The following is a 16,006-nucleotide window of genomic DNA, read 5'->3' as shown; positions in this document are numbered from 1 at the left end:
CAGCTAATGTCAGAGACTAGTAGACAGCTAAAGAAAACATCTAATTGACATTTTATCAGACAAACAGAAAAGGGTGTACATATCTAATGGGGTGTCCTCTTTTTTTGTTTTACATGACTGCATGATGTCTTTTTGCTGTTCATTTGATTTACTATGCCTTGCTGGGCCTGTTCTGTTCCTGTGTCTTGAGGTGCATTGTGGGACATGGGTAAGAATGTTCCAGTTCACTACATCACTGGGTCACTGTACCCCAGTAACTTTCCTAAATTTGGAACAAGAGATTAACTGGACACAAACCAGAGGTCGCTGTCTTATTTCGTGTTACGTAAAGCATTCAAAAAAGGAACTTGCAGGCACTCATCGGCTAATCTGTTGGGTGAGGGCCAAAAAAGAATCAGGGAATGTGTAGAATGGTTGAAATAAGAGAAGGAAAAGCAACAACTTGTATGCCTGCCTATACGACCGTGGCCTAGAGATTCTCTGGAGAAAGTGAAAGTTAAAAAAAAAAAGCCTTCTCTGCCTACGATGCTTTTCATGTGGTGGACAGAAGTCATCTTGACCTCAAGGCGGGGATGATTTAGAAGAGGAAGCTCTTCCTGGACCTGCTGTGGAGGGCGCAGGCGACTCCTTTACAAGATACTCTCCCATTCATGTGCATGAACACACACACACACATGGTTCTACAGATGTACATGGTACATTTTTATAATGTTTTGCAAAGCAAATGTAAAAACATTTCTTATACATCTTGTCTACCAAGGTGACATGGTGGTGTTTTTTTTTGTAAGTTGTTAATATGTAGATGCCACAAACTAATTTACTGAGGTCAGGAATTAAGGTTCTAGTGGCTTCAAATTAATATACAGTCATGTGAAGACCTAGGACACCCCTTAAAAACTAAACACATTCAACTGAAGAAATGTCTTGTGAGTAAAAACTCAAGACACCCTACATTTGCAATTGAAATGAGCTGCAAATGAGCTTTATTAGCAACATTTACAAATGTTCAGTTGTTTACAATAAACGAAGAACCATTTAAATTGCTCAATATAACTAATAGAACAAGTGCTTTCTCCAGATTCAACACAAAATGCCCCTTTTTATGACCACTGCAGCCTCAGAATTATTCAACCCCTTCATGACAAGTGTCTTTAGTACTCAATAGAGCACCTTTTGCTGTTATGACCAGCTGCCAAATGTGCTGCATAGCCAGGCCCCAGCTTTTGGCAGCGTACCTTAAGATTCTTAGAATTGTTCCAGACATCCTGGTCATTGTCTAAGTGTCCTCTGGCAAACTTTTTTTTGAGAACGAGGGTCTCCTCCTTGCACACCTCCCATGAAAAACAAATGTGTGGGGTCTCTTCCAATGGTGGATGTTGTACTTTGACATCAACTGTGGCAAGAGCGACCTGTAGGTCCCCTGGTGATATTTTAGGATTGTTTGAGGTGGCCTGCTCTTGAGCTGTACTAGGACGAGCTGACCTGGCCATGTTGGCGGATGATTCACTTCTAAATTTTATAGCGGATAGCCGATTTCTATTTGTTCCTTCATAGATACTGAAGGCCTCAGAGAGTTCTGCACTTCAACAATCAACAACAAACCAAACTGTCTGAGGTTTAAATAAGACAGGCTTCCCCAAAATCCTCTCTACTGATTTTCTTATCATCTGCAGCTGATGTGCTGCACCTGATTCTAACTTTAGCTCATGGTTTGTCCTTGAAGTTTTCCACATGACTGTATTGAGGACTATTTTGAGAAGATAATATGTTAATATATTAAAATGGACTATATAGCAATGTACGTATTTGTGCTGTAAATGAGGTACACATACATTTCAAAGTGTAGACCTTACAGAATCCACCAATTAATCAATATGAGGGTTTTTATATGTAATTCTTTGCAACACTGTTGGTTTTTGCATGTAATATTATTTAATATACAGTTAAGCCTCAGACTACAGCTAAACACAGTAGGCTAACGTTAGCTAAGTGAGGCTACAACACACTGATGGTGAATTCAGATTATTTAATGTAGCTAAAAAAAAAAATTAAAAATAATAATAATAATAATATTAATAAAACAACACGTCCTAACTTTGAATTTGATCTGTTTAATCGTGTTCTTTGTTTAAATGTAGAAAAAATCCACTTTTAATTGAGCAGAATTTTACCCATTACCCATATAGCTACATTAGTTACCATGTAGTTTTTGTCCGCCAAATATTTCTCTATAGGCGATGCGCGTGAGGCGTCGATTCAGGCTCATAACAACTACATTACCCACAATCCAGCACAACTCGGAAATGACGACTTCACGGACGGCCCTCTTCTTCCAAAATAATCGCGCTTTGTGCGGCCAACATGTCGGCGCCCATGGAAGTGGTGTTGTCGGCCGATTCGGCTGGTCAGCTGTGGAACTGCGCGGTCTTCGACCCTCACACTTCAACAAACCTCTTATCGTACCGTGGGGGGAACACCTCTGCGCGCTCCTTAACGATCCTCAACGGAGAGTACATCCTGGGAGCGCAGCTGGGGAAGAACTTCATCAACGTGTGGGAGATACAAAGAAAGGTAGGAGAGGCTGAGAAACAGCTGTGAGCAGCACGGCATCGTTCCCAGAGCTGCACACAACGAAAATAGTGAGGACAAAAGGATGGATAGTAACTCATACTTGGAAAGTTAGACCAAACTGTCCATTCATTAATACCACATGTTCCTGGCTACTACACTGGCTACTGAACTGTCCACTCAGGGGACAGACGCTGTCACTGGAGTGGTACCCCTAAGGGTAGCCACTTCTTTAGTGACTTCACTCACTGGACATAAGTAATATTATAATAACATCACAAGTTGTATTGGGGCCTGTCTTTGTTTCACTTGTTTACAGTGAAAAGTTGGAAAAGGTGGACCTTCAGGACTGTTAAGGGGACATTCACACTGCCTGATATAAAGCTGATATAAATTACATACTGTAATAATGTTACCCCTCAGTATCGAAACGTCTGATCTCAACCGAAAATGTAATGCAATCAGATTTGGGGCTGTAGAGTGTTTGAGTACTTTGAGCTGTGTTCACACCTGTAGGTTTGGGGTCATTACTTAATCATTCCGTCAACCGAGGCAGTGAAATAGCCCAGAGGCATGTTGCTGCTACCACCACCATGCTTAACTGGTGGTACAGTGTTCATTACTAACCCGCCGTTAGTCCTCCAAACATACTTCATGGTCTTAATATTTGTTTCCCCGGAGGGCTTTTTCTTTGTCCATGTGGTCCTCTGCAGACTTTGGTTGAGCTTGAAGGTCTGACTCTCAGTGAATGGCGATTTAAAAACTTGACTGTTGACTGAGATGCTGGTCTTCTAGCAGATGGCCTGTACCTCAGGGGTTCTTGGGTAGTTCCTGAACATCCGATCCAGGGACAGCTGAAGGTGGCAGTTTGAGTCTGCTTCCAGGCCTTGGCAAAAGTGGCATGTCATTTGTCATTTCTTCTCTGCAGACCTGCTTTGAGGCATGAGAAAGGTGGGTTTTGGAGGCTGTTTTCACACATGGACATGTGGCTCATGTCTTTGTGATCCTCTGTGGATCAGGCTTTTGTTGGAGGCCTGTAGCCTGTGGTGGTGGTGTGTTTTTTTTTTTTTTTTTTTTTTTTTTTTTTTTTTGTAAAAAAAGTGGCAGTATGACCAGGTTTATTGCTGCTGTGGCAAATTACATTACAGTAAGCTTTTCTGATATAATGGACATCACTTCTAGCACATTCATTAACTTGGAAGCATATAATATTGATGCAGTATTGCCCATCCCTACTAAATTGGAGCTGTGGGTTGGGACTGAAGCTGCATGTCCACAGAACTGCTTAAAAAGTCATGGGGTTAAAAAGAGGCTGCATGGCAGTGAGATTCTACATACCAGTGCAAATATACTTTGACAGTAAGCTGTAAAAATATTTGGAGTTATGTGGAAATATTGAACGTTTCAAAACTTTCTGTCCACTCTCCAGTCTACCGAGCCAAGTTTTCTTATATGGAAATGATGGAAAGCTGCTAAAATATTTTGATATCAGTTCATGAGAATTTTACATATCTTTTATTACATTTACATATCTCCGCCTCTTCAGCCAACCACAGTTTAGCCCTGCCCATTCATACTGTAGTTCTCTGAGTGCTTTTCAAATTAGGCACAAAACAGATCAGCCAGTCAGATTTAAAACAAATTGACACTTTTTGGAACATAAAGCTACACACATTTTGTAATTGGACCTCAAAGTAAAATGTAAGATCTGGGCCCTTTAACCTCTTGAAGTCTAGGTGTATTATACAGTTACAAATTATATTATTTATTAACAGTATGACTCATGTAAAGCCATATGTGAGCAAGAGGCTTCACACACACTATGTGGACAAAATTATTGGGACACACCACTTAATCATTGAATTCCAGTGTTTTATTGTTTTAAAGAGCTCTGTAAAGCTTGGCTCTGCGTTATGTTTATTTGCTCTGTTTTGCGGAAATCCTGTATAGCTTATGCATACTACAGAGCTAAGTGTATACGGGGATGTATTTGTGGGTTTACAGTGGTGCTTACTCTGCACTTTACTTTTTCTCGCCTTATCACAAGAAAAACAAATGCAGGAAGGAGATGAAAAGACTGTGACTCACACATAATATTCACAGTATCCGTGGTATTGGTAGTAGGTGCCAGTACCTATTACTTGTACCTAAATTCTATGATTCATGCAGTTAGCTGCACACACATTGTGCTAATATCACTGGTTATTAGCCATCGCCTAAATTTGCCTTTCTGATCACAATTCACAAACAATAAGGGCAACATTTCAGGTTACAAGTTTTTTGGCAACACTCGCTCACCTTCGAATTCTGCGTACAGATCTGGATGTCTGTGTTTCAGGTGCTTAGACAAGTTCTAGGGGTTCGTTCTAAAAGCTCTGTGACATTGTTTGCATATTATTCCCTGATCATCCGACTCAACTCCTCAAACAATTCCATGTGTTGTTGTTATGGTTACCTTCCTTCTCCCCCCCGCAATTATGCGTATCTATGGTTATGTTCAGACTACCAGTCCAGATCTGATTTCTGGCATATGTAGATTGTGTCCAGGTTGATTTTTGAGAGTCTGGACAGCCAAAACCCACATGAAATCTGATCTGATGAATCTTTTTCTGCAAATGTGATGCATGCCACATTCAGACGTGGTTACAAGTTTCTTTCGCGTTACTCACAACGCGACCACGCTAAATCCAGAACTCTTGCAAATAACAGTGGGGGCAGTAGTCTCACCAGATCTGATTTGGGGAACAAATTCAGTTTGCCTGCAGTCTGAACAAAGCCTGTGACGGCTGTGGTAGTTTCGGTTCCTTTCAGTACCATATAAAACTAGTTCCATCACATTTCTTGATATTTTGGCATGGACTTGGACTTTGGTACGGGTGCTGAAGTATCTATTCTAGTGTCCTTCTTAGACCCATATCACTGCGGCCTAACTGAGGAGTAGTAAACACAATTATAGTAGCTAATCAAACAAGCACTCCTCAATACACAGGTATTCCCCAGTGTGCATACCTATTATCACTGAAATACAGAGCCTCTAAACTCCTGAAAGAAAGTGTAACTTTAGATCTTTAGGTGTATATTCCAGGAGTCTGTATATGTAGATGAATGTGCGATAAACCTCATAAACCTTCAGTGTCCCTCATCCTGTTTTCTCTTTTCTTTGTTGTTCTTTTTCTCACCTCATCTGGCTCTCAGGATCAGCTGCAGCAGAAGATTGTGTGTCCTGGGATTGTCACCTGCCTAACAGCATCTCCCAATGGCCTCTATGTGCTGGCAGGCATTGCTGAAGCTATATACTTGTGGGAGGTGAGCAACCAGCCAAGATACAATTCAAAACTTTGTCACTGTGTCACAAGATTTGGAGACCCATTAGTGGTCCAGCAGTTAAAAAGCTAGAAAGTCTGTTGCATCCATGCAAATTCCCGGGATTAGCAGAGATGATCTGAATTCATGTAATTCAGCCCATGTGAATTGGTAGTCTCTTGTTTCTAAGCATTGGATGCTGCGTTAACAGGCTCTTGCAGCTCTGGCGAAACATCAGCAGCTCTGTATTAAACACAAAGACTCCTAATGTTAATCACTCAGCAGAAGCAGTAACTGCAGGTGAAGGTGTAGTCTGGTCTGTTTATGGCCCCCTGCATTTTTCAAAGCTTTACTTTTTTGTCTTCCAATAAGAAACTTCTGCCTCGTGCAAACACTTCATGTGACCGGTGAATACTGACACAGGCTGATGATATTGCGTCTGTATTAGTGTCCTGTCTGTATCTGTTCCTATAGTGTACTACTGTGTTATGCTGCTGGAGGCTAAATTTCCTTCGGCATCAATAAAGTATTTATCTGTTTATATATATATATATATTATATAAAATCTCAAATTGTATATAATTGTCTGAAGATCTGTTCTTTTCCAATTAATTCCACCAGTTAAGTTAAACCACATACGAAATACTGTAAACTGCACTGTAAAAACTAGAGCATCATAGAACTGTTTCCCTTTAACAACTGTAATCCAGATGTCACAGTATTGCCTGGTAATGTATCAGCTTCTGTTAATGACTGAGCCTCCCACACTCATTTTCACTCCATTGTCTTCACACTTGGCCCCTTCCTGTTTAATTGCCATTCAACATCTGGCTAAAAGTCAAGTCAAGTCAAGTCAAGTCAAGTCAAGTCAAGTCAAGTCAAGTCGGTTTATTGTCATTTCAACTACATACAGAGTACACAGTGAAACGAAACAACGTTCCTCCAGGACCATGGTGCAACATAGACAGTGCATACAAGACACAAGTGCAACACAAACAAACAAGTGCGGACAGACAACACAGTACAGACAGAGGATAATAAATAATGACTGTAGTGTGCAAGTTGTGCAATGTGCGATAAATAGAGTCCAGTGAGGTAGTAAAGTTATTAATGCAAATGCTTGTGCAAAAAAAATGCTTCCCATGTTATCTGGGGTAAATGGTTGGAAAGAGAGAGAGAGGGAGAGTGTACATGTACCAGAAAGATATCAGTTCAGAAGTTGAGTTGTGTTGAGGAGTCTGATGGCTTGGGGGAAGAAGCTATTGCAGAGTCTGGTCGTGTTGGACCGGATGCTGCGGTACCTTCTTCCTGATGGCAGGAGGGAGAACAGTCTGTGTGAAGGGTGGGTGGAGTCATCCACAATGCTGGTTGCTTTGCGGATGCAGCGGGCAGTGTAAATGTCCATGACGGAGGGGAGAGAGACTCCGATGATCTTCTCAGCTGTCCTCACAATGCGTTGGAGGGACTTGCGGTCAGAGGCTGTGCAGGTCCCAAACCAGGCAGTGATGCAGCTGCTTAGGATGCTCTCTATGGTTCCCCTATAGAAGAGGGTGAGGATGGGTGGAGGGAGACGGGCCTTTCTCAGCCTTAAGCCAACTGTTTACGTCACATTTGTTTTCATTTAGAGTCTGGATAATAGTGTGGCACTGGCTATTTGCAGCTGCTGTGACACTTTCAGCCCTTATTTGGTGTCTTTTTTATTGTTAGAGCTTCTCTGTATTATCTTTGCTATAGGTCTCAACAGGAAACCTGCTGGTTATTTTGAACCGTCACTATCAGGACCTGAGCTGCTTGCGTTTCACGGATGACAGCAGCCATTTCGTGTCGGGAGGAAAGGACAATCTGGCACTCGTCTGGAATCTTGCCAGGTATGTTGGATAATTTGCTCCTTCTCTTTTTATTATTTTCAGTGTCAATAGAAATTTGAATGCTTGCTAATGGTGTCATATTGGCAGTAAGAGCCAATTTTCATGCTTTTGCCATCCACTCATCCAGCTGGAGCTATTGATATAAGCACCTCAGTCCCCATTTATCACAAAAATTGCAATAGCCATCATTGCTTCGCAGAAATGAGCCCACCGATATTACGGTGCATGATTGAATGTGTTAGGCCTTTTGATTTTCATTATGTTTATTGAATCTTCATTTTGTATTTTCCTATTAGGCCTTTTTTATTTGCGAGTTGTGATTAGTTGAGCTCTACCATTAGAAAAGACCAGTGCCATGTTTTGGGGTACACAGATCCAAACCTGCCCCTTCACATCAAAGGCAGGATGAGTGGAAAAGGCAGTGTTTTTGAGATCAGCGGTTAATCAAAAGTAGTGGGTGTGTGAAAGTGACATTTTTTTGTATTAATATTTTGAAATTTAGCATTATTATAGGAACTTTATCATTATTTTCCTTTTCAAACTGACCTGTCCATGATCTGCCCAAACCTTCTGAGTAACTGTTGCGCAGTTAGATTAGCGTTCATGTGCTTTGGTTCGAGTCAGTTAACGAGTTTGTGAACTTGAGAGCATTTTCACTGTGGGGTTTTTTTTTTTTTTTTTTTTTTTTTTTATAATTAGATTTTTTTTTTTACACAGAAAAATAAATAATACATAAATAATAATACAAAATTATATATATATATATCATTTATCTCAAGCAATTATCTCAAGAAAGGAAAAAAATCAAGCACGCCACAACAAACCACATAAGAACGTTCTCTCTGCTTATTGGTCAGACCAGTCTGGGCTGGGAGCAAGAACGTAAATGCGGGAAGAAGGTCCTGCGTTACGAACTAGTGCATGTTGGTGTGCAGTTTAACACGGAGCATCGGCAGAGAGGGCATTAGTTCATAGCTGTAGTCCGGGCAGTATACCATGCTCATGGGAGCAGTTTTGCTCAAACATGCAAAATACAGCTGATATTTGGTTCGAATCAAGGTCAGATCACGTTCTCACCACAAACAAACCGCTCCAGAGTTGGTTGGGGCCCAGGCCGAGACCACCTCTTTGAAAAGTCTCTGTGGTTGCTTTGGTCTTAATCAAAGTGCGCTTACTATATTCACGCATATTTGCTATTAGAAGACATGGTGTGTTTTAAGTAGGTAGAATATTTTTAGATCATAATTTGACAGTCAGAAAATGCTCAGTATTAAGATGAAGGATCGAACAGAAAAGTTCCACATTTTTTATTGCATTACGTTTTACATTAACTTAAAGTCAAGTGCTTTGCTTCTACTGTTGAGTTGCTAATGTTATAGATACACTGTTTTCTTTTGACAGCAATACCATAACTTTGGCCATAAATTTTTTTTATTAATTTAATTATTTATTATTTTTTTATTTATATATATATTATTATATTATATTTTATTATATTTATTATTATATGTATATAAATAGGGCACCCTGGTGCAGTTGCATGTACTTCTTGCTTTTCTAAGTTCAAGTAAATTTGCATCCTTTTTACAGAACAAGCTTCTGCCAACTTAAATACACAGTCACTGATCATTTGCTGAATTTAGCAGATATAAGAAAATAAAAATGATGTAAATGTGGTGTGCACCAAATGTGGATCTTTTCTGTTTGACCCTTCATCTTTATCAACACAGTTTAAAATATATACATTTCTTGAATTTTATAAATTTAAAAAAAGTGTTACAATTTGTTGTGCAAAATGTTGAATAGGTGCTGTGTAAAACCCATGCCCAGCCTTGCAATAGTTGCTATGCATTTGTAGTCCTGGCTAGATCAGTTGTGAGCAGAAAGTCAATATGCAATTGAGTATGTTGGTCATGAGCTAATCTGTGTCCACGATTTTAACCAATGCTTTGATTTCATTGAGTTTATTGTTTAGCTATTTCGCCAATTCCTCTCATCCTCTAGAGAGCCGAGTAACAGCTTGTTCCACTCTAATACCGATCAGCAGCTTGAAGTTATGATGACTTGGCGTTTTTCAGTGTAATTAGGCTGAATATCCCAAAAGATGGAGAGCTGAGGAGTAAATCTACTTTGCCATTAAGGGTGCTCTAATGATCATAGTAGTTATTTTTTTATCCCCCCCCCCCACCGTGCACGCTGAATACAGATCAGCGCTGGACGTTGTTTGGGATTGAGTTTTCCAGAATGTCCTTCATCTTGAGGGTGTTTGCTGGATTGGCTCCCAGATTATGCCCAGTAGATGGCAGTGTATGTCTTTCCACCATGTGAAACCATTGAAAGACATGGCAAACGGATTGCGTGTTTTCATCTGTGTCCTTAACTGCGTAATAATCGGTGAAAGGGATGTAAATGGAGTCGGATTTTCATTCCCAAAGTAGTACTAGCATGTGTGGCGATCTTATTGCTGGAAGAAGCTGTTGGAATATATGAATATAAGGTAGCTTTTTAGGTTGGGGTCCCCTCCGACTGGTAGTTGAAGGGCTGAAGGACCTGGCGATACAATATGTATCGTGATGGAGGGGTTATGATTCGATTTATTGCAATACTGTATGCAAATGATTTATTTATTAATTTTCATTCAAATATAGGAAAACTGTAATAGTATAAAAAAAATCATATGCATCATATATAAATAAATAAAGTTGACTGCAAGAGCCTGAACAGTGGGATCTGAAGACAGAGTACAACACAGATATCTAGCTGTTATCTAGAGTTTTAGGTTCAACACTGAACCACTGTCTGCCATGAATCTTAGGATGTAAACTATTATTAAAATCCTTTGTGTGTTTTTGGGAATTGATACAGTACTCCAAACATTTTCCTACACCCCTTGTATGTATGAAGTGTAAGAATGCCCGCAGGCTGCTTGACAGTTGGCCACTCAGCCAGGTCCTCCACTGGTAGCGACGGTGTCTTGTCTGCCAGCTTGTTCACTAATAATCGCAGGTCATTACACAGTGGAGCGCCAAAATGAGGCCCTCTTAGAGACTGTTGGATTGGAGTGTTTTGCTGGACAGAACCGATCCACTGTTAATTTGATGAATGCCAGAAGTTCAAGGGATTACCCTCACTGAAAAACACAAAGTGCTTAGCTCTAATAGAAACTTGGACCAAGCCTGATCGGTTTCAGAGAGGGAGTTTCCATGAACCGAAGGTTAAAGGAGGTTGCCTTTTTCTCCCCCTTCTTCCTAAGGTGTGAACTTCCCTTGAATGCTGAATGAAAGCATATGTCATGTTTGTTTGATAGCGCAGCATAATATGCTTTACCACTCTAAGGAGACGGACCTTGGGCAGTAATATATGGAGGAAGATAGAAGGTGCACCAGTCCTGCCATGAGAGAAATAAATAATTCACAATCACTCATTCAGTGGCATTTTTGAAGGGAGATGACGCGCATCTTTTATTCTGTCTCCATAACCGGCCGCAGAACAGGCTCTCCGCCAGGCTGGACCCCGGAATCAAAATTCCTGGACCATCTCAAAGAGCCACAAGGTCTTGGCTTAAAATTCAAACAGTGGTGGGTGAACTCTGCTTTGCATTTGCAGCTCAGAAGCACCTCAAATCTCGCCGTTTTCCTCCGTTCACTCGCACTGTACATTATTATTATTTTTTTTTTATTTTAGAAGAACGATTTGTTAGGCGGGCTACAGGGCAAAGGTGTACTGTCACAGTAAGGGGTGTAACGATTCCCAGAATCCCATACTGTGATGCCTCGGTTCAATACATTTAGCAATGCCTAAAAATAAGGAGTGATAAAATATCATCTGTTCATAGTAATGTTTCCATTTTCAGTTTATTAGAGACAGTTCAGTATTTTATAAAAACACAGTAGCCAAAAATGGATAAATAAGAAGGATCCAAATTGACTTACTCGAATTATTACTATTTTTTATATTGACCTGTATTGGAAGTATGGACGCTTTGTCCTTCTCCTGGAAAGGTGTCATTTTTTTAAAAAGATTTTAATTTTCAGACAGTGAAGATATGCCTATGGGAATGTGCTCTTGCTCCCTTTGTTCTTATTTTGTGTTGGAGAGAAAGCGATTGACAATAATTGAATAAAATATAAATTAAATATAAACATGTTTTTTTAAATCTATTTATATATCTTTTTTATTTGTTTAATTATTCATAATTAATTTGTATTCTTATTAACATTAGCTTTTCATTTCTAGTATTAATCTTGCATAATTTTAATTTAATTTGAACTAGTTTCACTGTGCTCTGTATGTACAAGCCTACAGTGAAAACGAGGGCCACCTTTACTGCGCATCTGAGTGAAATTAAAGGTTGATTAGTTTACATGAGAAAAGAGGGATTTACTTATTTAATTCCTTAGAATAAACAAACTGAACATTAGGTTTAAGTTATTAGTAATGTAGAAACAGTTGTGATTTATTTTGTGGAGTCCCACATGGTTCTGTTTTAGGGTTAGGTGGGTTTTTAGGTATTGTGTGGCATATATATTTTTTTGTTGTAAATTTTGCACATGTGTATACATGTATGTGTGTTGCTGTTCTCTTAAAGGTGAGTTGGACATAAATAGGTTTGTACTTGCTGTACATTCAGACACTGGCTGTACATTTTTTAATTTCATAATTCATGAAATTCATGTCATGACATTAATCCACATTGCTTTTTATTTCAGTATCATGCAGATCTAATCCTGCTGTGTTTTCAGTAAGGCTTATCGTAATGGTATTTATAGTGAAACAGTATCATGTATCTACTGTTTTCCATCACGCAAGTCTAAACCATCCAACCAGTATCAGAATACTGTAGTTTCAGATGCCCGATTTATTTGCATTTGTCGTTAAAAGTCTCCATCCATAGTGCTGTGATTGTGAGGAAGCTTTTTATTCTCCTGCACGATGTGCTGCGCTTTCTGGGCGAAGTTTGAAGTAAATGCGTCCTCTTAGCTCTCTTGCTTACCGTGACCTTGCCGCTTAAGTGACAATGTTGAGCTCAATGTAGCATGAAGAATTAAGCGATGAGGAGTATGAGGGGAATTTAAAGCACAGAGAGTGCCAGCAGTGGATAATGGGCCTCTCACCTGCGAAAGCTTCACGATGTAAAAGGAAAGAAAATGGATTGCAGTGGCCACCTCCCTCCGGGGACAGGGGTGGGGGTTGGCGGGTAAAGGCTGGCCAGCATTGTGGCAAAATATGTGGGAATTTCTCAATGGATTCAGCTTTGTTGACCACGTTAGTGAGCTGAAGCGAACTTCCATGTACTCAATATTGATATGGGCGTTCATTAGTCAGGCATGAGAGGAGCGTAGATTACAGATGAGCGTGAAATGGGCTGTGCGTAACCTCGCGGTCACATGTTCCGAGTCAAGGCTGCTGGAGTAGTTACTAGTGGATAATGAGGGGCCGGAGAACTCTGAGTCATGCTGATTTGAGCATGCTGAAGTGAGAAGCTTATTCTCTTTGACTTGTTACCCTTCTAAACTTTGTTTTAGCAGCAAATGTAGCCTACATAACAGGGATGTTCACTTGCAGGGGTTTAAGCAAACACTGACTTGGGATAGATGCTCTATGTCGTGGTGGCTTTTTCAGCAGCCAGGTCACACCTGTCCTATCTATCAGTAGTCCTGGGCTGCACCTTACTAAAGGCAGAGTTTATAAGACTGCATGGAACCTACATTAGCCTTTAGCTCGATACACATGAGCCTGCTGGTTAATGCTGCCCCCTTCAACCCAAACCTAAGTGTTATACATAAGTTATCCGCTTTGTCTGGAGTGAAATACCCTCAAAATCAACAAAAGCAGCCCTTTAGACAGTTAACGCCTTCCAGGTGTTTGTGTCAGTTGTCATAAAGCCTTACGGATGAGGCCTACAGTAAAGTGCTACCAAATACTGTTACGACTCTGGTAGAAGTAAAACTACCTTTCTGGAAACAACTTAAAGAAATTCAAGGTCACAAAGCCACTCTGTCCTCTAGTATTATAGAACCACAGTAGAGCTTCTATCAAAATACAGCATCTTAATCAGTAGTGCAGTGATGACTGCTAGAACATTTTCCTCACTTTTGTGCTGCTCTCCTGGTCTAAAATACTTGGATAAACCCTAAAAGTCAGAGGTGTGACCAAACACAAAGCAGACCAAAATGCAAAGCATGTTCCAGATGTGCTTCCCTCCAGCATCACAAGGCTCAACATCACCGTATTTTCCTAAAGTGGCCGTCATATGTTAGCATGTCGCAGCTTTAGGAATTGAAAGGCTATAGTGTAGATGTAGTCCTCAACGTATCAGGATGAAGATCATAATTAATGTTAATGACAAAGGTGCAACATAATTCAAAACTTCTATTTTCCATTAATATACCTGAGTAGATCATTTGAAAATACTCAGGAAAATGCAAATACATCAACATTCACCTGAGTACAGGTAACCAGCGACTACTCGCCTCTGCTAGTGATCAGGGTAATGTTTGATTCAGTTATAGTTCTTTAGGAAATGATGCCATAGGGTGGGAAATCACTGCTGCCTATATACTGTATACAATGCTCATAATTTTTTTTATTTATTATTTATTCATTTTTTTGGTGATCTCAGACTGTGACTTGGCTCATGCACATTAATAGTAAACCCCCCAACGTCCCAGAACACACACAGACCACAGTGTGAAGCCATTATTTACACGTGCCAACACAGTATACAGCTCACTGGCTTAAAGGGTCACTGAAGTCCTAGCGCAGTCTCTGTTCACTCACTCACACACACAACTTTCCTGTCTGCCTCCATTCTCTCCCACTGTGTGCGAGCTGGAGCTTTTTAAAGTGGCTGGGAGCTCCTCCCTAATCCACTGCACCTGATTGTGATCAGGTGAGAGCCCTGTATGTCCCAGCATGAGGAGACTGGGAAATCTGGCGGCTCCGCCCTGCTCCCTCCACAATATGGTGTGTGCTGAGTTTGAGCTCTTCTTCATCAGACACGGATTGATCTGTATAGCAAGTCATGTTCCCATAACTAGAGTCTGCAGATTGCTGGGAGATAGGACCTCGATTAAATGGACATTTTACCTCGACTACAATTAATGACCGATTGTATATGCTGCTTGAGGTGCTCAGTTGGCCCAGTGTTTGAGGTCTCCATGTTGCTTCCATATCACCACAGACTTGGGTGGAGCAGAGTCAGGTTAATACACATGCGGTAGAATGTTTTTGAAGGGACAGTGCATGAATAAACATAGTGGGGGAAGTATTACCAGAATGAAACATTGAAATAATTGATATGGGCAAGATTCCGTAGATTAGAGGTTGTGAATGTCTGTTTGTCTGGAGGTAATGTGCTGCTCTCCAGCGTCACATGGTTTAACATTACGATATTTTCCTAAAGTGACAGTCCTATTACTAGGGATGCTCCAATACCGATACCAAGTACCCATACCGATATGAACTCTGACTTAAATACTCGATAGATGGCTATAAATCCTGATACTCCTTAAAAAGAACAGCATGTAGTGGTTGAATAACTGCACATTTGAAAAGCTTCAGATCTATGAAACAATGAAAATCGCCACAAGTAGGGAAGCATAATCTTGCTGAGTTTTTTATTTGATGTTTAAATTCACACTTCCTTACAAGTGCACGTCTCTATGTAAAAATATGCCAAACTTCAGTGTGTGGCCTTAAAACAAGCTGCCTAAACTCAACTTTTGGTTTTAGAACCAAAAACACCACAAAATATGCTATGGTAATAACTATTTAAGACTGGCTGTTTACTGGTTGTTTAGACGTTTGGTTTCATAAAGTACGGTGTCAGTAAGCTTCATGGTATTTGTGCTCTGTATTGCCGATACCGATACTGTGTGTATGTGCCAATATTGGCCGATACAGTATTACTATGTCTCAGCTTTAGGAGCCGAAAGGCTTTTGATAGGGGGTGGGGGCATGTAAAGTTTAGGGGCGTACATGTAAATATTCTAGACTATTACTAGAAATGCAACAATCTGATATTAAGATCGGATATCGGTCCCTATATTAACAAAATTAGCTGGATCGGGTTTCGGATAATTGGACCGATCCATGGAACTGATCCTTTCACTTTAACTTGCTGGTGTGAGACTGCACTAAATGTTTACATGTTTGCAGTTTTTGATTGCTGCTTGTATGTTTGACCAAGTTACTTATTTATTATCCGGTTCAGCTGCTAGATTTCATTTTGAATTACTGTTTATGCTAATTATCTAAATAATTTG

General features: G+C 40.2%; 1 protein-coding gene across 1 annotated transcript in view; it reads left to right on the top strand.

The window, feature by feature from the left end:
* The first annotated feature begins 2,340 nt into the window (after positions 1-2,340).
* wdr18 (WD repeat domain 18) overlaps positions 2,341-16,006 on the top strand; it is a 75,983-nt gene continuing 62,317 nt past the window's right edge. The window contains exons 1-3 of the mRNA XM_072660898.1: positions 2,341-2,571; positions 5,764-5,874; positions 7,606-7,739. Coding sequence (XP_072516999.1) covers positions 2,362-2,571; positions 5,764-5,874; positions 7,606-7,739 — 455 coding nt within the window. The 5' untranslated portion in view covers positions 2,341-2,361. The remainder of the gene's footprint in view (positions 2,572-5,763; positions 5,875-7,605; positions 7,740-16,006) is intronic.

The sequence above is a fragment of the Salminus brasiliensis genome, chromosome 17, assembly GCF_030463535.1.
Source record: "Salminus brasiliensis chromosome 17, fSalBra1.hap2, whole genome shotgun sequence".
Classification (NCBI taxonomy): domain Eukaryota; kingdom Metazoa; phylum Chordata; class Actinopteri; order Characiformes; family Bryconidae; genus Salminus; species Salminus brasiliensis.
Note: the sequence above shows the minus strand (reverse complement) of the source record. Positions and strands in the feature narration are given on the sequence as shown.